This window comes from Copadichromis virginalis, linkage group LG1, assembly GCF_057382275.1.
Source record: "Copadichromis virginalis isolate Kocher_CV1m ecotype Utaka linkage group LG1, C_Virginalis_male_GT1.1, whole genome shotgun sequence".
Classification (NCBI taxonomy): Eukaryota; Metazoa; Chordata; class Actinopteri; order Cichliformes; family Cichlidae; genus Copadichromis; species Copadichromis virginalis.
This window is the reverse complement of record NC_140618.1, coordinates 18,063,219-18,089,318: the sequence shown is the minus strand read 5'-3', so window position 1 is coordinate 18,089,318 and position 26,100 is coordinate 18,063,219. Positions and strand designations below refer to the sequence as shown.

The 26,100-nt window shown below is 42.8% G+C and overlaps 1 protein-coding gene across 1 annotated transcript in view; it reads right to left on the bottom strand.

The window, feature by feature from the left end:
* gse1b (Gse1 coiled-coil protein b) overlaps positions 1–26,100 on the bottom strand; it is a 168,167-nt gene that overhangs the window by 107,470 nt on the left and 34,597 nt on the right. The window contains exon 2 of the mRNA XM_085452885.1: positions 10,901–11,039. Coding sequence (XP_085309011.1) covers positions 10,901–11,039 — 139 coding nt within the window. The remainder of the gene's footprint in view (positions 1–10,900; positions 11,040–26,100) is intronic.

The following is a 26,100-nucleotide window of genomic DNA, read 5'->3' as shown; positions in this document are numbered from 1 at the left end:
TCCCCAGTGGAATAGTAGGAAAAAACCCCACCAGCAGTCAGAGCACAAAAACACTTAAACACATGTAGGCAGACAAATATACGAAAAAGAAAATCCACACAGTAAACAAGTTCACTAATCACACCATTTAGCCACATCTAAAGAAGCAAAAATTATGTATATTCAATTTGTAGAGCGACTCAACCTTGTGCCAACCACTCGGTTAAGATGAGTAAGTATTCCTGCATGTAAACGGACTCTTATGATATCCCTTTTAGTAGCTACACCTGTATGCTAATGTGGTTCACACAAAAACACAATGCAATTTCAGCATAAGCTCTATGGTAAGCCATCACCTGATGTATTGCTGTGATAGTAAGTTAGATGCTACATCTAACTCACAGGTCCTGCAGTACCAACTGCTCAAATATGCACACGAGCATAGTCACCACCAACCTATAACTGCATGCACAAGCTCGCACAGCATGACACAATTCAAACAGAAAGAGAACTGAGACTGATTCTCATGTTTAAAGTGCAAAGTTCTGTTGTCAACAGTTGGCTCTAACGGATAACCTCACAACTGAACACAAGCACATGCACAGAAACCACAGCTGGCTGATCAGGATTTCATAGGCTTTTTGATATGCCCACTCTGTGAGATGGACCTTATAAACAGACTCTGTTCAGCTGACCTCTTGTTTATAGCAACAGTATCATACACAAATGAAAAACTCATAAAGCAAGAAACAGATCTCCCTCCCTCCTCTCTCCCATCTTTCCACATCCTGTCTCTCAGATTTTCTCAATTATTGGTCGTCTCCTTTGCTTAACCTCCACCCTCACCAAACGAACTCCTCTCTTTCGCTTAATAAGCCTGTTTGCATGCAGTGCACACTTTTAAACAAACACAGACTCTAATGCATACCTAGCCAGACTCCTATAACTCTCTGCTGGCACCAGTCCCCTCCTGTCGCACCCTTCTGTCATCAATTCCTGCTCAGTGATAGAGAGCGGTGCATCTGACTTATGGAGGATATCAATATCTCAGACATAAAATGGAGAAGGGAAGGATGGACACCTCAGGCTTCTTTTAGGATGCCTCGTAAAGCTAAATGATAGTTGAAGGGGATGAGAGACTGAAGAGAAGGTGGGGCAAGGGAGGAAAAGCGAGTGGTGGTTGTTAACGTTATGGCAGGAGAGGCGTAAATAAGGGAGGTAGAGATTTACAGCGTGCGGGTGACGTTTGAGAGTGAGGTGTTTGTTGAGTGGTGACAGTAGTATTAACAAGGTTACAAAGGACTGAGTGGGTTCGCTTGCTGTTTGCATGTGTGTAATTGGCGATTTACGTTTGAGCACAGTTGACAGTGTGTATTATCCAATGGCTGATCTCACCAAGGGATTTATGTTAACAGCCAGCATTCGAAGTGTCTAACAGTAGGCTGTAAATAGCTGTCTGTCTCCAGTGACATTGCCAAAACATCCATAAACCTGTCACCTAGGACAGTTTCAGTCACATTCGACAGGAAGGGCCAAGCAGCCATTAAACTATCAGCTTACACTGAGAAGGCAGGTCTGCACGGTGGCGTTGGGGGGGTTGTGCTGCAAGCATTAATGAATCTACTAGAGCATTTAAAATAACTGCAAAATAGGCGTTTTACGAGGGTGGAGCAATGTGTGTATCTAAATATTCATAATATGGTTGAAATGGACAAGTTGACACCGGCTGGAGTTCTCTGCAGGCTGTTAACAGATACAGCACGCTGAACTATGGTTAGCCCTCTGACTCACACAGAAGTAACTGCACCAACACATATGTTTGATAAGTACACACACACACACACACACACACACACACACAGGTGCTTCAGAGCGAGGTCAAGCAGACATTGTTGAACTAAGAAGAGGATCAATAGTGCTCTGAGTGTTTGTGCACCTCTTGCTTCCCTCCCACATTTTCTTTGCTCATTTGCAGTCTTTCCACCTCTTTCTCTCTCTTCCTCTTGCGACCTTTATGCACATATACAATGCTACCAGTATAGCACGCATGCAGCAGAGCAGCAGCCATTACTGTACAGCAGGGCATTTCTCATACTTCTGCAATCCTCGCTATGCTCTCTTACAACTGACTGCTTTACCATCTCTGCTGTGTGGTATAACTGTCACCACTGCATGTGTGTCTGCGTGTGTTTCTGGATGTGTCCCAGAGGCTGTGTTCATACTACTGTGGGAAATCTATGGCTGGTGACTCCAACTCACTGGCACCCTACTAGCAATAGCCTGGATGTGATAGGCAGATGAAAAGAGAACAAGGCAGTGACAGAACGACAAGCAGAGAAGAGGCAGAGAGAACATGTAAAGGACAAAATGCTTTCTTCCCTAGTTGGGAGCATCTCATTTTTTCTCATTAGGGGAACTCATCTGAGCTCAGAGGATAAAAGGAGGACTGATAGCCGGTCTTTCTCTTTCACTCCATCTCTCCTCTTTCTCTTTTTCTCCTACTGTGCACATGCCACCTAATTAATTACACCCTACCATTGCATTGCTACAACAACCACTGCCGTCTAATTAACAGCAAGCCTCAATCATGACCCCACTTCTAGGGTTCTGGATCTGTTTGTGTGCGTGAGGTAGAGAGGTGGAGGAGGAGTACTGTAAATGTGTGATACGCTGTAGGGAGGATGGCAAAAAACAGCAGGCAAAAGAGAGAGAGGGAGAGAAGGGTAGGTTGATTAAAATTTAAGATGAAGAAAGAAACAAATGGATGACACATAGCTTGCAAGAAGCGGTGAGAAGAGCTTAGTTAAGACAAACCATTAATAAGAAGACAATTATTTAAATATGACAGATGCTCAAAAGAAGAGAGCAGAGATGGGGCAAGATAGATGGCACATCTCCTCCCCAGTCCCAGCTGGATTTTATCAAGCAGACTGGAGCCAGCGAGGTTGGTGGGGAGTTCCAACTGTGGCGCGTTTCACCCCGGATACGTCACTACCAATCCCCCTTGAGCCTGCATGAGCCTGGCCAGGCCTTGGTGCTGCTTAAGCTTGCCAGGCCAGGCTCATCGGCTCCTACCGGCCCAAACACACTCATACTGATTTTATCAGAGAGAAGAATAGAGCGAGGCAGACACTCAACACACATCAGCTGTACAAGCTGCAAACCACATATGCTACATGTAACGTCCCTGTGGTTTAATGGTCTCCAAAAAGAGATGAAGAGAGAGACGAAGAGGGCGGCAGCTGTAATTTGTTTAGTGTATGTGAATCGATTAGAGTTAGGGTCGTATTATTCTTCTCCCACGTCACACACAAGAGAACTGAAGCCCAGTGGAGCAATCAAGGGCTTAAATGGAGTTATGCGCACACACAAACACAAACCCTGGTTTCCCGAGTGTCTTCTAAACAGTTTATGCAGAACATGAGGCCATACGTATGGTAAATGAGAGGTGAAAAAAAAAAACCCACCCCAGAAACTGATGAGGGGGGCCACACCGGATGTAAATGATACACTAATGGGAAAATACAGTTAAATGTAGATAACCAACAGATAAAAATGACACCATAATTAATATTAAGGTGTCAACCTCGCTTTATTAATAGTGTTAAAGCCATTTTGAAGAGCCAAGTAGACTTTTCTTGTAATTACATCCAGACATATCTAGTGTTGCTCCCAAAAAACGTTTGTGCCTCATATTACATCGTAAAAAAGATCCATGCAGTTATTTCATACATGTTGCTTATTTCAGTTTATTATACAATAATTATTATATAATAATAATGCAATGAAAGCTAATATTAATTTTAAGAATTTTTTATGTTTATATAGTATTTATGTGAAAGAAACCTGGACAGGATAATTTAATATAGTTTATGTATTATGTATTTTACCATTTTAATATTAGCATAAGTGCAGTCAAAAGGAAATGCTCATGAGAAAGCAGAGGTGGATATGATATTATCTTGTCAATAACATTTTGACAAATGCAAAATAATAAAATAACACAATATAATAAAGTCATATTAAATATTTAATCAAACTCACTTACATTACGTACATTACACGTTTACATTTTTACTCTTGGGCACCATTATAAGACGAGTTTACAGTCTTTCTTTATTTTCATGTACAGAGTCGTATAAAGGCGAAAACGTGACACGTATATAGTTTCACTAGAACAACATAAATGGAAGATATAGAGGAGGATAGGAGAGGGAGGAAGAAGGAGAGAAAGTGAAACAGAATGTACTAGTAATGGGCCAACGGCAGAGAGGAGAGGCCATGTTCGCTGTCAGCCATTAACATGGCCAGGACTAAATTATTCACTGCACTCTGTCACCTTACACAAGCCTGGGCTAACACAGACTAAAGAGGGCTGTGTGCGTATGTGTGTGCATGTGGGTGTGTGAGAGTGTGCGTGTGAATGAACTGTGGCTGGCAGGAGGTGGAAGGGAAGGATTCCTTTAAAGAAGGGGCTCTGTAATGCCATCCTGTGGCTAGAAGAAGAAAGACTATGTACGAGCTTTTTCAATTAGAGGGAGCACACCTACACAAGCATTCGCAACCATACACCAGATCAAGAACACACCTTTATGTTACTCTGAAAAATGTGCATGCAAATAATATACAAGTGCTAACCTTCTCTTGCCCTTTGAGTGTACGACAAGCACACGCAAATACATAAACATGCAAGCACAAACACCGCAAGCAAAAACATTTAAAAAAGACACGAAAGAACAGAGAACTGTTTTGTGTAGAGGAAGCTGATTTCCATATAGCCTGCTGGTTTACTAAGGAACAGGAGAGGGTGGTTAGGAAAAGCAGCTGGGCAAACAATACAACCTCACCTGGAGTCATTTATATGGATTGCTTGTGTGTCTGTGCCCGTTTGTGTGCGTTATGCCTATGTGTGTGAGGGTTTGTGTGTTTGGTTGTTATGTCGAGAGGGGTGTCTCCTGTTGCTGCTCTTCTTCATCATGTTCCTGAAAGTGCTGTTGGCAAGGAAACCGGGGAGAGAGAGAGCAAGCGCGAGACACATGAGAGACAAGTCAAGGAGCACAGTTTCGGGTAAGAGCAAGACAAAATGGGGAACAAAAGGCAGACAAATGAGAGAGGAAAAATAAAAGCAGAAGATCATGGCAGAGAGTGCTGGTGGTTGTTGGAGCAGCAGGGCTAGAAGAAGATGGAGGAGGGAGTTACAGAGGGGAGCCAAAGAGCATGTGACAGTGCGACCCATGCCTCCCACTGACAAGCTTTATTACAGTCCCACCTGCCGAGAGACAGCAAAAAGCACTTAGTCTCAGCCAAGTCGCCTGACAGCAGAGGACAGTTCGAAAGGAGGGAAAGAGAGAGGGATCAGAGAGTGGGAAGAAAGGAAGGAGAGAGGCTAGAAGTGGAGACATGAAGGCTGGATGGGAGAAAGGGATGATTAAAGTCATGGGGTTGCAAAAAGGGCTGGAGAGGAAAGGTGATATAAATAAAGGTGACACACAGAGAAAAAAACATGACAAAAGCCCAAATAAAAATTAATTCAATATTGTTATTAGATGACCACCACTGGCAAAAGTACACTTTAATGAAATATTTTCATCTATAGAAAACATCCTCACTTTTTCTTGTACCCACTGTGGATTAATTCCAGCAGTGTACTTCTTTAGTTGAGCTATTACATTGCTCGATTTTCTAATTTTTCTCCCATGTTCTCGATAATGTCGGAGGGCACAGTGGTGCAAAGATGATTACTGTCACCTCGCAACAAGAAACTTTTGGGTTTGACTCCACCGACTGGCTGCGGCTCCTCTGTATCCTCCCCCTGTGCCTGTGTGGTTACTCAGCTTCACCCGAGAGTTCAAAGACATGTTGAGTTAACTGGTGATCCTGGCCATAGGTGCAAATGTGATTGAGAATGGTTGTCTGTCTCTCCGTGTTAGGCTCGGTGACCTGTCTAGAGTGTACTTCCTCCTTTTCTTGCCCTATGACAGCTGGGATAGCCTCTACAAAGCTTGCTGCCAGTTTTTAGCACATCAGGCCTAATCATGCTTGAACACCTGCTTCCTTTCTCAATGTGAGGTCAAAGGTCAGAGCCTGGAAGTCTCTCACTAAGCTGTCTTTTTTCTTCTTTTTTTTCCTGAGCTGTCTTGAACGTTGCCTGATGGCTTCCACGCTGGGCCTCCACCTCACATTAGGTGGTCTCAGTGTGTAAATATAGTATATCTTAATACATCTAAATATATTTTCTCTCAAGTCCAAAAAAGGGAATCACAATGTTGACAAGCAGTACTGGCAACAGGTTTAGTTACTTGAAGTTAAAAAACAACACTTTCAAAAACAACATAAATTTATTAATTTTTTTACTCAATAACATGGGGTTTAAGCTTTTTGGATAAAAACTGGCAATGCATTTCAACATATTGTAATTGATGTAGTTTAAGGTCATTTTAAAGCATTGCAGATCAAGCTTTACAAATCCTTTAAGACCAGCTGTGGTGAGTGGTATAATAGTAGAATATAGCAAGTGCCTGTACAAGAAAAAAGTTAAGCAAGGGACTTTCACCTTGGAGAGAAGGTGTTGAATCCCTTGTGAAGCCAAAAGTTAGCCTATCTGTTGTGAGGCAGTCAGGCAAAGAGACAGGGAGAAGAGGGCATACTGGCAACAAGCTTGTTGCAGGAATAGTTGATGAAGACACTTCTTTATCACTCTTAACTGTGTCATTGTCATTGTGCAGAAAGAATGTCAGATTCCAAACATTGCCTCCCCGATGGTGTTAGGATAGCAAGGTAGGTAGGAATATTGATATATGCAGTATAGAGCTAAATATCCACCCAGAAATAACAATGCAATTTTAGATACTGCCATCATTTAGTGCATCAGCTCACATCTAATAGAGCTCCAGCCTGATGATGTATCTGCTGATGAGCTATGGCCAAGTAATGACATGCTCCGCTGCCTGTGAATCTATAGGTCTCTTCCCTAAGTCTACACTTTCAGGCTCCCAGGCTCTGGTTGGAAAACCACAGTCACTAAATCAAACCCATCCGGAGGGAAGAGGAGAGAAAGTGAGAGAGCGATGGAAAGAAAGAAACGGTGAATATGGGGGGAAAAGGGGGTCAACAGCCCGTTTCTCGGCCTTTCAGGGAAAGGAATGTGTTGGAAGGGATACAAATCAACCAGGAGTGACTGCACAATAAGGTCAGTGTGACCAGAGGAGAATCCCGACACAAATGCTCGACTTGCATATATACACGCACAGGAGCAAACACATTAAACACACAAATGCAAACACAGTGAGTGATTGAGTCGGGGCATAAGCTCATGCCCACCATGCGAGTGGCTAATAACCATGGCATGTTGCCAAACCCACTGTCTCCTCACTAATTCCCCCATGCACGCCAGCACTGGCGCCACACACTGCAGAACAGGGCTCTGTTTCGCAAAAGTTCTATGATCATTACTGAATTACTCAGATACATGAATGAAAAAACATGCAACACACGCCATCCAGTTTGCAAGACCCTGAAGAAAAGATAATGAAACAAACAATGAAAACACTGTGAATTAATATTTGTTTATTGAGACTGCCTGCTCTCACTTAACACACACACACACACACACACACACACACACACACACACATCTCAATGCCCACTCTGATGGGCTGGAAAAAGAGGGCAGAGAAGTGGCACTTTGCCAAGTGTGGTGCTGCCAAGAGACTCAGTATACCCCAGTCTCCAGCGGCATTTTAATCACACACACACACAAACACACACACTTTCCCATCTGCTGTGCTTCATAGAAGCGGTGGCAAGCTTGTCACTGTCATTTGAAGTTGTCCCACCCTCCCATCCCCACAGAGGGGGACAAAAGAGAAGAAGAAAAGAGAGGGAGCCGAGGAGGGGGAGCAAGCAGTGGCATTCCTCCCCATGCTTCCTCTGTCACCCTCCAGTCGTCCTCTATTGAGCGCATTCCTTGCTACCACATCTTCAGCTCACCATCCTCTCCTTCCCCACCCCTCAGCGCCTCAGTCGTGTAACCTCTTTGCTCTCTTATTCCTTGCACTGCTCCTTACATACACATGCCGATCTGTCCACTGGACAAAAGATGGGGGAAAGTGCAGCTGTAATCATCTTCTTACAGCCGGCTTTGTTTAATGTTTGCATGTGTAGCTTACTGTGTTGTGGCATGACTGTTTGAGCAGTCAACCTGCTGTCTTCCCTAACACTCTTAATGGGGAATGTTAACCAGACACAACAAGCTCAGTCTTTCCAAGCAGATGCAAGTGGCCAAAGACTGTTAAGTACCCACCCTCTGTGCCCCAACCAGTACCCACACCCTACCTTCAGGGGTGTTCCATGCTCCCACTGTGGGTAATTGTGATTGTATTGAACTGGCCAAAAGCCAAGTGCACTCAACTGCCAAGTCTGCCAAGTCCAGCTGTGCTGTTGCGATCAAAACACACTCACAGCTCATCTCATGGCAATCAGCATGCGTAATTCCCTTGTCAAAATATACATATGTACACAACAACATGAAGGCATATGTTTCTGAATGGATTTGTTGAGTGTGAAAAGGACAGAAGGCTGCTCTGACACAGTGGAACAGAGCAGAGTAAAGGCTAACAAAGGCAGGAATCAAAGACGCTGTGAGACGGATAAATGCTCCAACAGTTGAGATAAAGAAGAGAATAGCACCACAGATTCCCACTCCATATACCCTTACTATTATATAGGCTATATAAGTCCTGCGTGTCACTCCCTCTATTAGAAATCTGTGCAGTTAGTGTAGCAGGAGGTTTACCTTTGTCCTTCCTCACCACTAACGATGTATTGACTGTGTAGTTGCTCTGAGTGGGTTGTGAAGTATTCATCAAATCAAGGGTCCACAAGCATGAAGCACATCGTGGTCAGCCCAGTTCAAACCCTCTGTTTCCTTCCATATGAGGGTTCACTGCAATGGTTTTGAGCATTTGAAATGAAAAGTGGCTCCTTCTGAAATATTTCTGACATGATGTGACCGAGCAGAGAGTGCAGACTGCAGTGGACAGTAGGAACTGTCTCAGATCATCAGTCTATCGCTATAGCGTCACTACGGTTGCTGCATGGGGACATTTAATGATTTAAACCCTACAGCCTTGTGATCATGACTGCCTGTGTACCTCTTTACTCTATTCTGTGTGAACACGGAAAGCGTGTCTTGTGTCACGTTTCTGGCCCGAGAGAAGGAAATGGGCCGTGTCATGTCAGTGTGAGCTGCAGCGCAACACGCATGATGAAGAGGGCTTAAATAACTCATGAAAACCCCGTTCTCATACCACAGTAGACCACAGGGAGGATCATTCAATGTTACGTGTGTGTCTGTAGATGTGAGGTCCCCCCCACCCCTTGTCATGACTGTTTAGCCAAGTGCCTTTGTGGTGGTGCTACAGTGTCTGTGTGTTTAGTTAGAAGGAGAGCTTTAGATGGTTTCTGTAAACGACAACAGGGCACTCGTGGCTAAACAGAAATAGCCGTGGAAAAAAGAAAGCGAGGCCTGAGCAGGAAAGAGCAAAAGAGAGAGAGAGAGCTGAAGAAAGCGACAGTGGAAAAGAGGAGGATGAGATAAGAAACGTACAAAACGGTGATGTTTATTAGTGTAAACATTTCCATAAATAAAAGAGAGAAGAAAAAGGGGATTTTGCATTCAGTTAAAAGGCAGTTTGGCTAAACTGATGAGAGGAGGCAGCCAGCACTTTCTACATAAACACACTGAGCTCCAAACCCCTCTGTTGTGATGGCCTCCCCCAGGACATATAGTCACAATTTTTTTGTAGCTGTGCCTGCTTCATCATGACATCTTCAACCTCATTTTCCAGCATTACTTTAGCAGTCCCATCCTCTTAACCCTCGGGTCAAGCACCACTTAAATGCACTATAAAGGAGATGTGAACTGATGCAAAGCATACAATTTCAATAACTGATTGAAAAGTGTATTTGATTAATCTATCTAGAAGTAAATTTTCAAGTTAATAACAAAAAGGGTCTTTGTAAAAAAAAAAAAAAAGGTGGCTTTGTAGGTTTGCATTGCTGGTGATTTGGAGCAGCTGCTATAAAACAATGCACTCAAAGGATGGTGAAGAGATCAAACGCCTGGGACATTTGCAAAACAAACTGCAGACAAATCATCTTCACGTCCCATAATCTCACTCGGCAGATTGTATCGATAGATATTTGTGATGTGACACGATGGAAAAGAAGCCGTTAATGTATGACGCTTGGTGATACGTATTGTTGGTATACGGATGAGGTGAAATGGGGCTGTAAAGTGTAAAAAAGGCAGAAGTATAAGAGTACATGGTGGGACAAGCACGAAGAGAGGAAGTCAAAAGTAATTTTTGTCACTTTTCGGTTAGAGTGTCAGAACTGCCAAAGATCTCATTTCATTCACTCCGGGGGTCTCACCACTTCCTGTGTTGCTACATAGCAGGGTCACACAGATACCTCACACAGGAAAAAGTAAGCACAGATAAGTTGCTTACCAAGTAAAGAGTATATATTTCGAGGGTGTGGTTCATTCTAGCTGCAGAGTGTTTACTACTGAATGTTCTGAGTGACAGACTCTCGAGTAGTTCTGGCCACAGGAGACACACAGAGACAAGATCAACAAATGCAATATTAAACATATCAGTCAGTCAGATAATACTGCTAATGGCTGGAGAATGGCAAAAGGAAATTCGATTGAACTGCTTTATAGTGCAGTAAGCTCTGTAAAATCACAGTAGTGTTAATTGAAATGCTTTGAATCACAGATCCCTGGTGCGTAAAAGACAAATAAAAGGCTTCAGTGTTTTAAGCAAAACAGAAAAACAACAAAGAGAAGCAATAGTGATGGAAATAGGGAAGACGGAAGCATAAAACCAGTGGAACAAGTGGGTTTTGCAATACTCACTGGAAAGCTGACGGTCTGCTCTTTCTGCCTCCAAGGTCAGTGGCCGAGGAGGAGTGTAGTCACCTGTAGTTTGTGAGGGCCCCGAACCTGCGTCCACTTCCTTACTGGCTCCTGCTGCAGCCTCAATCACAGTACTACCCTGAAACATAGAAAGACTGTTAGGGTAACGAGGTATAAGAGGAGTTTATTAAGTCTAAATACATTTCCTGGAATAACCATCAACAACAACTCAGTTTAAAGATTCTCCTCCTGTGAAAGTCACAATATGAGAGATGCTGTGGAAATGTTTGCAAAACATACTTGTTCTTACTTTATCAGGGCTAAAGCAGAAATACTGGTATTGTAATAAACTTTAAACAACAACAAGAGATTGATGGTGCAAATATAGCAATTAACTGCAGATCTATTTTGACTGCAAACATTTTTAGCTGCTGTCACAGCACTCAGATTTCTGCTATAAAAAGACAACAACCGAAGGGGGATGCAGCTCTGGGTGAAGAAATGTCCCTTCCCTGAAGTGACAGAGCTACAAAACAGAGAGACAGACAGACAGAATCAAAGAGCGAGACAGAGGGAGACTTTTCCTGACAGACCAAGTCTGTTTGTACGTGCTCTACTCTGCCCCCTTCCACAGCTGAAAGAGGAAAGATGGATGAGACATCAGCAGAGAGACAAGCTGACCATGAAAAGCAGAGGGAGAAGCAGAGGGTGGCTGTCAGCGAGGTGAGAGAAAAGAGTGGGAAAGACTTTAAAAAAAAAAAAAGAAAAGAAAAAAAGACCATGATGGCTCCCTCCATTGATGAGTAGCAGAGAGACAGGCAGGGGAGGTGCAGCACATCTTAAGACAAAAAGGCACCCTGGGCTTATGAAATATACATAGCTCTCAGCTGGAGACAGAGACACGGAGCGACAGAGCAGAGGAGGGCCCTGAAGACTGACGAGACTCCACTACCCCTCCTAAACACACACTGCTAAAAATAAAATACACAGACACATTCCTAATGACTTCTCATGAGGAGCCGGGGGGAGTAGTTAGTCTCTTTTTCCTCCTTTATTTAAGTGTGTGTGCTCGCCTGACTGACTGCATGTATTCACAGACATTTGTTGATGTTTGTGAAACATCAAGGTGCGTCAATGCTTCCTCCTACAGTTACAAGTTGAGTGGGCAAACCCAAAACGGTAAATATGACACAACAAACTGACAAGTGCTTTGGCAGTTGGCCTGTATGTAAATTCGCATACTGGTCAGGGGATTTTTTGTTAGCTCAACCGCTTCTCTCAAATCTGCCCACGGGCCTTCTTTTCAGGCCCAGACAGCTGCCTGTGCCACACTAGCAGTTAAAAACCATTTCAAATACACCTCACTTAACAATACATTCACCCTTTGTTCAAGCCAATGATTCACCTCTCCTACGCACTTTTGGTTATGGATATGCCACTTAGGTATTAGGATTCTCATCCCATTGTATTTTTGTGCACCTGTCTAACCTGCAAGAATGTCACTGGGTATTTTGACTTCTTTGCTGCTTTATTATATCTTATCTTAGCCTCTTCATCAGGCATGTTGGGTATGCTTTAAGGCTCTACACACCTTAAAAGCAAAGTAAGGGGGAGGACAGTGCAGGCAAATAGTCATGTCTGAGCCCGTGGATTAACTCTACTCCAGACAACACACACAACAAACATGCTCACGTGTTTCCTAACCTTTTCTGCCACTCACTCTCTTTCATCAGCCACTTTGGTGTCTTTTTTTCTTGTTTAAAAGGCACAAGTAAATGGCTTATTTATGAACTCCCTAAAGTGGATGTAAAACTATAAAAAAAGAAAGGAGAAGGGCACAGAGAAGCAGCTAGCAGGGCATGAACTTTTATATCTAGTCAAGGACATTAGCCTACATAATTTAATTACTCAGATATTGTTTCTTTTCTCATCCGCTAAACTGGATGGCAGGAAGCAGCACTTAAAAATCCAACCCTCAAAGAAAAAGCCAAGATAACAGGACTCATTGATGCTAATTTAGATGTTGGCATCAAAGGCTTAAAATGGCTCAGTTAGACCCAAAATATTGGGAAGCTATATATTTTCACAATGTCTTGGTGACACAACATAACCCTGTGACAGCAGCAGAAGTGCTTTCATACACAGCTATAAGCTAAGCAAAGTGTTACCTTCTCAATGACTAGCAAATAATGTAGCGATTCATGATTTGTTCTTAATCCGTTTAATGTGTTGGCATGCTGATATTTGTTAATACATATTAACTGCAAAGTGCAGCTAGGGCTAAGGAATTCTCTGTGACGCATGTCTTTGTTTGTTCCCAAGGTGTCACACAAATTGAAATGATGGGAAATTTAAGAGGAAGACAATTGATTGCACATCCAACCCAACCCAAGCAAAAGCTTAATTTATTTTTACAAAAACTACAAGTAACTACCTCTTAGTGCCTCGCCAACTCCATCAATCACTAAAACAGTAAATCTGAATCACACATTTATGCTGCATTGCCAAAAATAAGAAAGAAAAATGTGCCCGCATAAATAAAACTGATCTAAAGCTATATAACCACTCTTTCATTTGAAGAGCTGTGCCTGAGTGTGCATGCACACTTATGTTGACATATGCTTTCTGAATAGACCAGAAATAGACCAAGGCCATTTAAGATGCAAAGCAGGAGTCAGGAGGTGAAATGAGAAAGATCTACAGAGGTAGTACTAATTGAGGTTAATTCCAGAGTTCAGCATTATCTCTCTAATCGGTAAGGAGGGTGTTAGTAATGGATGATGTCACAGGACATGGAGAGAGCCTGCCAGCACAAATCACTTGCAGTGTGAAGTATAGTACGCCCTCCAAGGATCACAAGACATTAGTAGCTGAGAGCAGATCTTGATAGGCAGCTAAAGATAAACAGTCCAGAGGGTACGCAGGCTTACATGTAGAAAAGTGTGCATGCTTGTGTGCCTCTATTACTGTCTTAGAGAAAAAGGCTTTTCAGTCAAGAGAGCCACAACCTCTGCAGTTATCTGCCTGTCTTAACCTACATATCACCTGTCAGCTTCTAAACAGCGTTCACAACCTCTTGCACGCATCCACTCACCTTGTTCTAGAGTCTGTATCACTTCTTCTAAGTGAGACGCAGGGAGTGATGAGGCAACACATGTGCACATCACTCAAAAAGACATTTAGCCTTTGATAATTACTCTCTGTCTCTCTCATCCACACTCACTGTGGGCTAACTCAGGCCTCTTCGGCGAGAAGCACTTTAGTCACGTCCGCACCATCAATACTTAAACCCTGCACAACATCTGCAGTTCAGCACCTTCCAGATTCATTAAGGAGGAGGACTGGGGGGGGGGGGAGACCAAAAGGATACGTCAATAAGCAAAGCTGGTGTGCGCACATTTGTGTGTGTGTGTCACCAGGGTGCAGGGCCATCCTTAAGCACTGCTGACAGTCTAGACAGGAAATACACTTGAGGATGTCAATAAGTTAGTCAGCGGGAATGACGAGAGATCAATACTAACACAGGATGATGTCAGTGGCTGCAGATGAGATCACCTGAAGCATCAGGTATGAGGATCGACATTAGATGTGGCTTGATATAAAATTAATGGTATTATCACATAGTGTGGGTAAGAGAGAAAGTGGGTGAACATCATTTTTTCTTTTAATTACTCATGACATGCTAATCTACAAATACATGAAGATATAACTGATACTGAATCCAGACTTTTGAAAGACTTTCAAGTAACTGAAGAAGCTTCTCGGATGAAACTCAAAGAAGTCCTGTCGCTTTTCTTTCCAAGCTCTTTAGACTAAAAACACAATTCCACTTATTGTCTTTATTACCCTGGCATCACCGGTTAAATCACAATTGTGTTGAATCGTTAAACTTTCTAGAGCAAAGGAAATATTTCATATGAAAATGCCACGGATTAAAACTTCAACATTTTTGGGAATCAACACCTTTAAGTTGCATAAAGCGATTCTCCCTTGAGATCTGTGAAAACGATGAGATGATGCTGATTTCACCCACGGGACATGACTGCTTTATATCACATTGCCTTTCTTGCCGTGGCTTTTGGCGTGAGTGTCTGCGTGTGTGCGCACGCCGCTCGATGTGTGTTTGCGTGTGTTCTCAGCTCTACTGACATTTCCTCAAACGTGGTTGACATTTCCAGGGGATTTGAAGACTTGATCCCTTCTGTGTTTGAAGAGCTGTGTGCTGCCCTCCTCACAGCACCGAAGGAAATGCTGCAGCAGAGCCAGCAGCATGCCCTGCCTTCAGGGCTTTAGTCTACAGCATTTGGAGCGGCCCGTCCTCATTCACCCGTAGTGTGATCAGGAGAAGACCTGCACTATACATTGCCTGCCTTTTAGAGACGACTGGTTCACTGCTTGGTCTTTTCCTTAGTCTTGCTGTTTTCCCCTGAGGTGTGGAGTGTTTCTGCTTTTCTCAACTGAGGCAGAAAAGCTATAAGCAAAAGATATGAGAGAAGAAAGTAGATAGAGATAGTGTGGGAGGGAGTGAGAGGGAGAGAAAACAAGAATGTGTGATGGAGAGAGGGAGAGATCCGTTTCTCCTGCTACAGGCTGGTTAGTGGAGCGAACTGACACAGACTGACATCTCTCTTCCACGGAGACTGAGTTAAAAAGAGCTTGGCTACTCTTTGTCCATTACTCTCTCTCACTCTCTCTCTTTCTCCAGCTTTCCCACTTCTTACTCTTTCAGATGTCCAACCCTCTCTCTCTTTCTCCTTCTCTCTCTGACCACCCCGAGGCTCCCGTGTCTTGCTTTTTCTGCCTGGATGGACTGTGCAGCAGTCCTGTCCTAGCCTGGGGCTCAAATTACACCCTACCGCCCTGTGTTAGCCTCACATGCGCGCGTGCACGTGCACACACACACACGTATGTACACAAGCAAAATGCACAGAAGCCCATACGGTAGCCGCGAGGAGGCCCAGGGCCCAAACACAGGTCAGGGCTGGGTCAGTTAAAGGCAGATGGACAGCAAACCCAAATGAATCAAGCCTCACACCAAGTAAAATAAATTCATATTTGATAGTGTGTGTAAGTGTATTTAAACACTAATAAAAACATTGATCTTGTGGCATAATAAAAAAATATGCCTGATATTCAAATAACCGTGAAATGAGAAGACTCTATGTCAAGACCACGTCTTGCATGGTCAGTTCAAAGTCATCCTGTCATTACCACAAACCTGAAAACTGATGTTAGGTATGATCTTGGTCTCCTGTCCTCAGCAAACACCTTAAGCACCAGACTAAATCAGCATTATGTCTTTAACCAAACTACATCTTTATGGCGCACAAATAAAGTAAAAGTAACTCCCCAGGACCATAAGATCCTGTAGGTCAGATGATTTGTGTGTGTGTGCTGATCTGACCTCACTATCTCCCTGCCCTTCAAATGTCAGTGATGTCATGGTTGTAAAAGATGTGTTTCCTGATGGAGAGCGGAAGGGAAGCATTCAGTTGCTTCCTGGGTCTATTTGTCCCTAGGAGCAGGATGCAGGGGTACAAGTGACTCAATAACAATGTGTCACTTTATTGACCCCCATGTAGGATACACAGTATCACCCCCTTCAAGGCAAGTCATACTACACTGCTGAGCAGGAGCAGGGGAGCATTCAGATTTAGTGCTTATAGTACTGCATATATGGTACAGACAAAAGCATGTATAGTTTATTTTACTCCCTCCTGTTGCCCTTCATAGTTTATCTCCAAAATTCAAAGTCAAAGTTACAGTATTGCACTTCTATTTCAGTTATTTGAACTGAGGCTTAGAAAGGTTAAACCTGCAGTTAGGTCTCAAGCTGTGGGTTGAAAACAAACTAGATGGGTGTCAATAAATCAAGAGAAATGCTGCTTTACGGCAATGCAGTGTGTCCTTGAGTTAATGTATCAAATGCTGCATGAATGCAATCCATTTTTCTTCAGCCTCAGTCACAATGCTCTAACAACAAAATATCATTCATATGCCAACACGCAAGCATGCACACACCCAGCTGGGCATAATGCAGGACTGCATCCTTCTCTCAAATCTGTTGGGATCTCTAGAAGGAAGAGGGTAAGTGCTATTGATTGGCTTCTTCCTACTTCAGTTGGCTGTCGGACTGAAAACAAGCTTGACCATTTGACAGTATACTTATTTTTTTTAAAGTGTAGCTTAACTACATACACACTTAACGCACATGGAACTCATATTTCCATTCATCTAGTACAGAATCAGAATCAGGTCCCTTGTGTTTACATGAAAACAAAGTACTTAAAATTATGTTAAAATCTATTTTTAAGTGAAAGTGTGACAGAAAAAAAGCAGTTTGTAATCATTATATGAATATATTTAATTAAGAAACCAGGCAATGGGCTCATGATCATTATCTACATACGTTTTGGATCAGGCTGTTCTTTAAAATCACATCATGAAACGCATCTATACTGCAGTTGCCTGTTCTGCTTGTATACAGGTACCAAGAGAAGCCAACATGAAGACAGACACTTGGGTCAATATAAAACACTCCTCTGGGCAGCACTGTGACATTATGAATAGAAACCTTTGGTGTTCGATGGTATTTTGATATGAAGCAAAACAAAGCTGCAAGGATACAAATCAGACAGAGATAAAGTCTATAAAAAGACACTGATGGTGACAGATAGGCTGCTCACTGTGGCTTAAAAAATCAAAGGGAGGGTTGGAAGCAGTGGTAAAGGGGTATGCACATCTGTGGGTGGACTAATGACACTACTTTAAAAAACAAAACAAAAACAGCCTACGTAAAGAAATGATCTACAAGTTATCATTGCACACCTCATTGAGAGAGCAAGAAATTAACTGGTCTCTAAAACTAGCTTCCTAAAATAAACGAACTCTTTAGTTACATGTGCACAAATGCCTCAAATAAGATGTAAATAAAGCAAAAACCTTGTGAAAGCGAACAATCATCTCCACAACTGACTCAGCTGGTCAAATGATATACTGTGCAACACTGGAAAATTTAAGTATAACAGTTATATTAAATTACATTTAAGGTGCAATTATGACTCAGAGAAACAGTCAGCACATTCAGTAGTGTTGTAAAATCAGTTTCACTCTGTTTTCAGTCAAGTGAAGTATGCACAAGTTGTAAAAAAAAAAAAAAGAAAAGAAGGAAAAAGAAAAGAACAAAACACAGTGATTCGATTTATCTACCCGTGATTTATCCCATCATATCTAAGGTTCAATATTAACCATGTTAGCATTTAAATGTCTTTTTTTATGTGCAGTCTTTATTGCACCATTTACTGGGAAATGTGAATGGCTGGTGTCAGCCAAAAAAAAAAAACACCCACTGCTGTGCTCATATATCTGTTGTCAGGCGCCAAGAAAATATATACAGTAGGTAATATATACAGCAGAGCACAGCAAAACAACTCTATTCTCCAGAGAGAGAAGAAAGTAGGGAGACAGCGAGAACAAGATAGAGAGAGATATACTGATAGAAGGAGAGAGAGAGAGAGAGAGAAACACAAAGGGCTGTTTTCTGCTGGGTGGGTAAAGTGTGTCCAGGGGGCAGCTGAGTGAGCACACACACAACACAAAGTCTGTCATTAGTTCCAGCTTTCTGCAGACACAACAAACCGTGTGTGTGTGTGTGCATATGACAGAGAGAAAGAGAGAAGGAAAGAGAGAGTGACAATGCATCCATGTGCGCCGCTGGGTATGTGTAAAGGTTTTGTGCATGTGTGTGGAGTTTTAGACATTGACAAAAGCCTGTGTTGTTGAGCTTGTCCTCTCTGATGTACTGCTCCTTCAGGATCACAGGCCTGTGCAGTCAATACTCGCTCTGCGTGGCTGTGCGGATGTGTGCGCGTTAGATTAGTCACAATCCTCCTTTCTCCTCTTTTCATCTTCTCCTCCCCTCTTCTCTCTCCATCCTCCTCTCAGTGTCTTCCTCTGACACTGCCACACACACTGCCTCCTATCTACCAGCTGCCACTATGCAGCCATTCGTCAGAGCTACGATTAGCGAGCGGAGGAATGTCATGTAGCTGCAGCCGACTTCTCACCCCGACCCTGACCTTTCACCTCTGGGTGACCCCTGACGACCCGGAGCAGGAGCAGCTGCTTTTACTCTGTGATGACATGCTCCATTAGGCCTGACACCTGCTGCTACACGTATCAAATCACTGTGACACACACACACAGTCTTGCACACACACACACACATAGAAACACACACACACAGAAATACATACAATTTGTACACACAAAGATGCAAAAAAATGGGTGGTAGGAGCAAGATTCACAACAGTTACTTATGCACAGGCATACACAAACACAATGGCCTTTGCACATGCTAATGTAGAAAGGCGGCCCTCTTATGGGATTACACAGTCATTACAGAGAGGGGGTCATGAGGGGCACCTGTAGCTGAGCGGCTCCACAGTCTATTAGGATCCAGTGTGTGTGAAAAACAGAGAGAGAATAAAAGAGACCAAATATGTAGTATATAAATTGAGGTATAAGCAGGACTAGAGTAGTGTTATACAGCCAACACTAGCACCATTCAGTGGGCACTGTGCATATGTTCAGTGTGCAATAAGACCTTCTTTGTATGAGTGAGTGTTTCTGTGTGTGTGTGTGTGTGTGTGTGTGTGTGTGTGTGTGTGTGTACGCGCCCATGTCTGTGTGTGGGCCCCAGGCCGACTCTGACAGCTCAGTGGTAGCCATCTGCTGGCAGTCACACCAGGAGAAAGCAACCGCAGCCAAACAATGGAGAGCAATGACAGGCCAGGATTTGTGGGTAGTTTTCTATATGTGTGTGTGCATGCATGCGTGTGTCGTGGGGGGTTCTGTGTGTATTTTAGTGTGGTGTGCGCGCTTTCCCTTCAAAGATCCAAATGAGCCCCTCTCTATGAGCATGTGCAGAGGGGCGTGGCTGTTGTTGATAGGCTGTCTCTGTTACCAGGCGATAGATTAACGAGCCCAAATGGCCATCTGAGGAGGATAGATAGCATGGGCGAGTGTGGGCTCACTTCATCTGCCTAGTCTATGTTTATATGTCCGGCCAACCCTTTTCTCTTTAATCTCCTTTATCACTCCATATCCTTCTCTGTGTAAGATTGAAGTTCATACATAAAAAACCCACAAAAAATAAAATGTTAGGTGGATGTGCACGTACTGCACTTTGGTGCACACATGCACAATTTACTCGCACATAACATCAAAGACTTTCTTTGTATATCCATCCAAAAAAAAAAAAAACTGTTTGTCTCTCTCGCTCCATCTGCAGGTAGAGTGTCATCATGAATGTAGACAGATGGTTTGGTGTTGGAAGGAAGCTGGCTCCCTGGATTTGACACAGCAGTCTGAGAGCAAGCAGCATCCAGCTGGGTAGAGGCCTACACTGCCTTCTATAAAGAGCTTGCCAGGTGGCCAAGAAACAGGCTGCTGGGCTCCTGCAGCCACTACACGCATTACCCTGTAGTCACTATTCTGCTATTATATCACCAAACATGACACAGAGCTGTTTTTGACACAGACCAACAAATAAGTCAAGACCACAAGTCAGAAGCAGATAAACTGAAAAGCAAAACGCCAACATGGAGGGGAGAAATGGCTGATTATGAAAAGAATCCTTCTCCCTGCACTCCATTTGACCAAGTGCACTGTCTGTGTTGTGTGTGTTGCTTTGGCCATCCATGCCGTTGGATGGCAGCACTTCAAAGGCAGCCATCAGCAAGTTCCTTCTCTTCCACCTCCCGCTGTTGCTAGTTTGTGTGTATGTTTGTCAATGTGTGCATGTGGAGCAGTGCCTCCTGTAGCTGGGGGCTACTGGTGATCACCACTACCGCAGCGAGGCTGGCATTGCATGCCCGCTGGCACACTAACAGGGTACACCTATTTACACAAACCCAGACTGAATGGCAGGCATTGTCTGGGTGAGAATGCAACACTTAAGCTTCTGATTAAGGCAGAACAAAACCCTGAGGGGCAAGAGTGGTGAATGCAGGGAGGGAGAGAGCCAGAGAGGGAGAGGGAACGAGATGAAGGGAGGCAGGAAAGCGAGGCTCTATAAAGGGGGATCTCATCTACTGTAGCTGTGGGAAGGTGAGATAGGAGGGGGAATTTGAGAGAGGAAATGAAAAGAAGGAGGCGAAAAAGGCGAGAGGGCAAGAATTGGCAGCCATGTAAGGGACTCAGAAAGGCAGGCATGGGAAGTGAGAAGAAGAGGAGGTAGGTGAGGATGAAAAGCAGTGGTAGGAAGGGAACCAAGAGGGAGGCAGGGAGGAAAAGGGGTGGTGGGGGGATGAGCAGGGAGGCAGGCTTAGGAAGAGATAAAAAGACAACACAGAAGGAGCCAAGCAGTGAGGCAAAGAGGGAGAAGACAGAAGGAGCTGCTGTCGAGGTATCCTCACTGATAAGGATGAAGTGATGTTGCCCTATAATAGCAATGAAAATAGACAGATAGCGCCCTCCAATGGTGCTCGTGCTCTAGTAATGCACTCTAAATCCTGCCCCCTCTTGTTCAGGGACTGTACTGCAAATAAACAAGAGTAGCCAATTCCAAATCAATTAAAGTGGTAACACAGTCATTTAAGCTGCTTTCTAGCTGGTTCTCAAACTTGAATTTGACACCAAGGATGGATGATTTAACAAAAAAGATGTAATATTCACAGAAAGCATGTAAAGCTTCTTCATTCAAAACAGTTCAGACACACATGAAATTCTCTGTTTATGCATGTGTGTGTGTGTGTGTGTGTGTGTGTGTGTGTGTGTGTGTGTGTGTGTGTGTGTGTGTGTGTGTGTGTACGTGTACAATTAGCAGCACCTTGGCAACGTATGGGCAAAAACAGAATGCGTACGACAAGGGGTGAGCTACTCCCTGAATGTGTGTGTATCCTAGCAACAAGACAGACGTAGTAGCAGAGCAGTGAGCATCTGGCAGCATGGGACACAGAGGCCATTTAACATGATGTGCGCGTGCGTGTATGTGTGTGCGTGTGTGTGCGTTTTACATTTAACAGCTGTTAAGAGATTTAGGTATGGCTGTTTGTGGACATGCTTAAACACTCACCATCACTGTGTCAGTTCGTCAACTGAAATATTCTAAGAAAATAAACTCACATGATGGCAGTTCTTGTCCATTAAAGTAAGCATTAAACATGCAATTGTGTATCTATTTATGTACTGTAATTAGACAACTTTAGAACCCATTGATTAGTTAGCCTGTGAGCATAACAGGCAATATTTTGGGGCTTCCTGTGTCGCCATCAATTAATTGCTGTACTGTCTACCAGTCACTGTTTTAGGAATGTAGTTTAAAAAAAAAGAAAGATATTATATTTTGTCAAATGAACTCCCTCCCCTCTACATCATGCTTACTTGTATGGAATCAACACCTGGTCAAACCACAAAAGCTTGATGGATAAATTATCTCATCCCTTGTCTAAACATTTTCCATATGTAGAATATATGCAGTGATTATTCTACAGACAACAGGAAATGGAAAACCCAGACTCTCTGCAGAAGTGAAATGGCCATGAAAATGTAATATATTCTCTATGATGATTGATTAAATCCAATTTTGTAAGTATTTACCAAACAGAATGAAAGATATTTCACAAACTACGGTCTGTCTGTGGCAGCTGTTGTCCATGTGGATGTTTACAAAAAAAAAAAAAAAGGAAAAATGCATGTCCATGAACATGCATCACTAGATTAAATTTCATGACCTTTGCAAAATTCCACAAGACTGTGTTGAAAAAGCAAATAAGCTATAAATAAACCAAAATAAACTGCCGTCTCCGCTCAAGGCTAACATTCCCATGGCCAAAATGTGGAAAAAATATTTTCAAAAATTGAAACTTACATTCTTCTTTAGAATATACAATATGAAGGATCCTTGTTTACCCCCAAACTGCCTTTCCTACTGCCTGAAACATCAAAATCTGTTTACTGGTCTCAGAAGTAATACTTTGAAACACGTGATCTATCCAGACTTCTATAGGTCATCTATGCCTGAAGGTGCTGTGTCAAGGATACATGAGTCTCTACTAGCATGAGACAGAAATCTTAGAGCAAAACAAATCTGTCAGTAAAGACAGACGTACTTTCAGTTGTGAGTCTGGTGCTGTTAAAACAATGCACTACTAAAATCAGTAGAGTACTCTTTGGGTGTTTTTGTAGTGTTATTTATACTTTTCAACATAGTTTCCAATTAGAACATTCAGTATCTGAGCAAAACATGCTCATGGTTTGTTCATCTGTCTTTTTATATATCACATATAAAAAGAGCAGCTTCAAAGGTTTTATTTTATCTCACAGTCTTTTCACAGGGACATTTGTCCCTGTGCAGCCGATTACACAAGCATGCACGCACTATCTGTAGTGCCAGCAGTCCTCAGGACCAGATGTGCACCAGCAACTGTGGAAGCTCTCCATGGTAAGGTGGTTTCCAAACCTCAGGCCAGTTGGAGGGCTCTGGCCTGGGCAGAACTCTGTCTCCTCGGGCCTTACTGACTGCCAGCTTCTGCTCCACCGAGGAACGTCACCTAACAGCTAATCACCAAGTCTAAACCGCTTCTGCAATGCAGAGCCAAACCACAATAAGGAGATAACACATTTCACTAACACTACTGCAATCATGTGGCCTCATACCATATGTCCCCATGTTCTCTGTCTTTCAATACTCAGCAGTGGGGTGAAAGAGTCAGCAGAGATTATTTACACACACCATTACATCACCTCAAATTTGAACATTAATCTGAATGATGACACACATTTCCTTGCTACACAAACAGGCGTAAGGGATCCCGATCAGAAGAGAGTTTTATATAATATACGTCATATATACAAGTCATAATTAACATTTAAGATATCTAAACAGACTGTTGTATGTTTGTAATAAAGCAATGATGGCAGGGGCAGATGGTGACGAAAGAAAATCATCAAAAAAAATTGTAGTGTTTTCTTTCTATTTGACTCTGTGCGGTACACTGCTGCTAACCCAATTACAATATTCTAACCCCCCCCCTTTCTCTGTTTTTCTCTGCAGGCGGTCTCGGGAAGTGTGATGTCTTTTAAAATGGCGCCTGCTTCATGTGTTTTATGTTTCCTCATAAAAAAAAAAGAAGCTTCCTTTAAACCCTTTGCTCACCAGTGTTCTCACTATGATAGGATGTCAAGTAAGCAATAGTGGGAATCACGACACAGAGCTAGGAAGAAAGAAAGACTGATTTCAGGAGGTTTGCCTTGCCCCATTTTTATATGTCTTTGATTTTCTTTAAATAATTCCAGTAATGATTTCCATATCCTGAAGGATTTAATTTAAACTGTGAGGTTGAAAAAGTTTGATGAAAAGCATAAAAAAATATAGCCTGGCAATTCTTTTGTGCATTTTTTTCCTTTCCTATTATGTTATTTATCATACGACCCATTGGACGGAGTACAACTCTTAGATACAGAACCACTGCTTTAGAATTAAGATGCCCTATTATAACAGCACACAATCCTGGTCATTACTGACAGTGCCCTGTGTTCTTGGGTGTTGTTTTTTGTCATGCCTATCCCAATTTTTGTAAGCTGGCCAAGGCATGAGTCTGCCAGGTCAGTCTCTATAGGTATCTTTATAATGAATCGATGCTGGAGCAAAGGATTCCCACAATACCCTCCTAGCTGAGGAAGATTGCTGCAAGAATTGGAAAAGATGAGACATCCTGCAGAAAAGTTTAGGGGGGAAAAAACTGCTTCTGTGTCTACATTTAAATTATGTAATTCCTTTATATTACATCCTTCTGTTGGTATTCCAGGGCTGAAGCAGTGCATTTTCTTCAGCGGGGACATTTATGAGAACCTTGAAGCAAGTTAAGAGCACCAAGTCAAGGTTATAGAGTTGTGTTTACTTCACTATTTGAGCAATGACCAATATGACTAGGGATGGGTAACGTTTAGGTTTTATCCGATACCAGTACCAAACCGGTACTTTTGAAACTGTGCCGGTGCTTAAACGGTGCTCGAACCGGTGCTTAAAGAATGGAGAACACAAAATTGGTCCAAAAACCTCTCATGTTCAGCTGTTTTTTTGTAAAAAGATAACAATGTTAGCCTTTTCTGCAGCCATAGGGGATTTATGGTATCACTTTGGCTGGAAGCAGTGCTTAATTAATGGAAAAAACACAAACTTTGTCCAAAAACCTCTCATGTTTAGCTGTTTCCCTCTTTTTCTTTGGTCATTTTAGCCTTTTTGCCCAGGGTGAAGGGAGTATCTGCCATCAAACAAGAAGACAGCTGCATGTAACTACAACGGTGTTTGCTAGTTCACCTTACGTGCATTAATTTAATAACGTGGTTAGCTTACACACGAATGTCAGAACCCAACCCTAAATATGACAAGCAGTCTCACCTTACTTTGGGAGTTTTGAGAAAATACTTGCCCCTGTGATAAGTTTTGAGAGTTTAAAATCCTATCCTAAATCGCAATGAGATTCAATGAGCTCTTAGTCAAGGTGAACATTATGGATTGTATTACGAGTAACATAATTCTGAATGTCTGATACCTGTGGCAAAATGGCACACCAGCAAAGAGGTTTTCAGACTCAATGATACACTGAGGTGCTTAATGGTTATGCTTAGGGTTCAATCACACAGCACTGGAAGCTGGTGAGAAACCGTCTGGCAACCACTGGGTATATGGAAAACAAACAAACAAATAAATAAATAAAATAAAAAGCACATGTTCCCCAACTGGTTGAGAGGCATTGCTGGATGTTCCTGGAGGTCACTGTGAAATCAGCTGCTAAAGCCCCATTACCACATGTTGTGTTTGCCAGCAGTTTGCTGACTTAACTGCAACTACTCCTAAACTACTCACAAAGCAGTAGTGAATCTGCAAAAAGTGCAACACCAACTGGAAATGGAGACCATTTGCCTTCAAAGTAAAGGTTATGCCTTACCGCTGCAGCCTACACATTTCAAAAACAAAAGGTTATCCCTTTCCAGTTTGCATGGCACTATTTAAAGATTCACTACAGCTTGGCGAACAAATGGCAAAGGTCTACAGATAAGACAGCGTCTTCCATGCAACTGCAGCAATCTGCTAGTAACCAAAGCAATACTTTTGTCCAGCACCCTTGTTGTGACCAATTTCACCTTCCAACAGGCAGGAACCTCTAGCATCCAGTTTCCAACTGTTCAGGGAA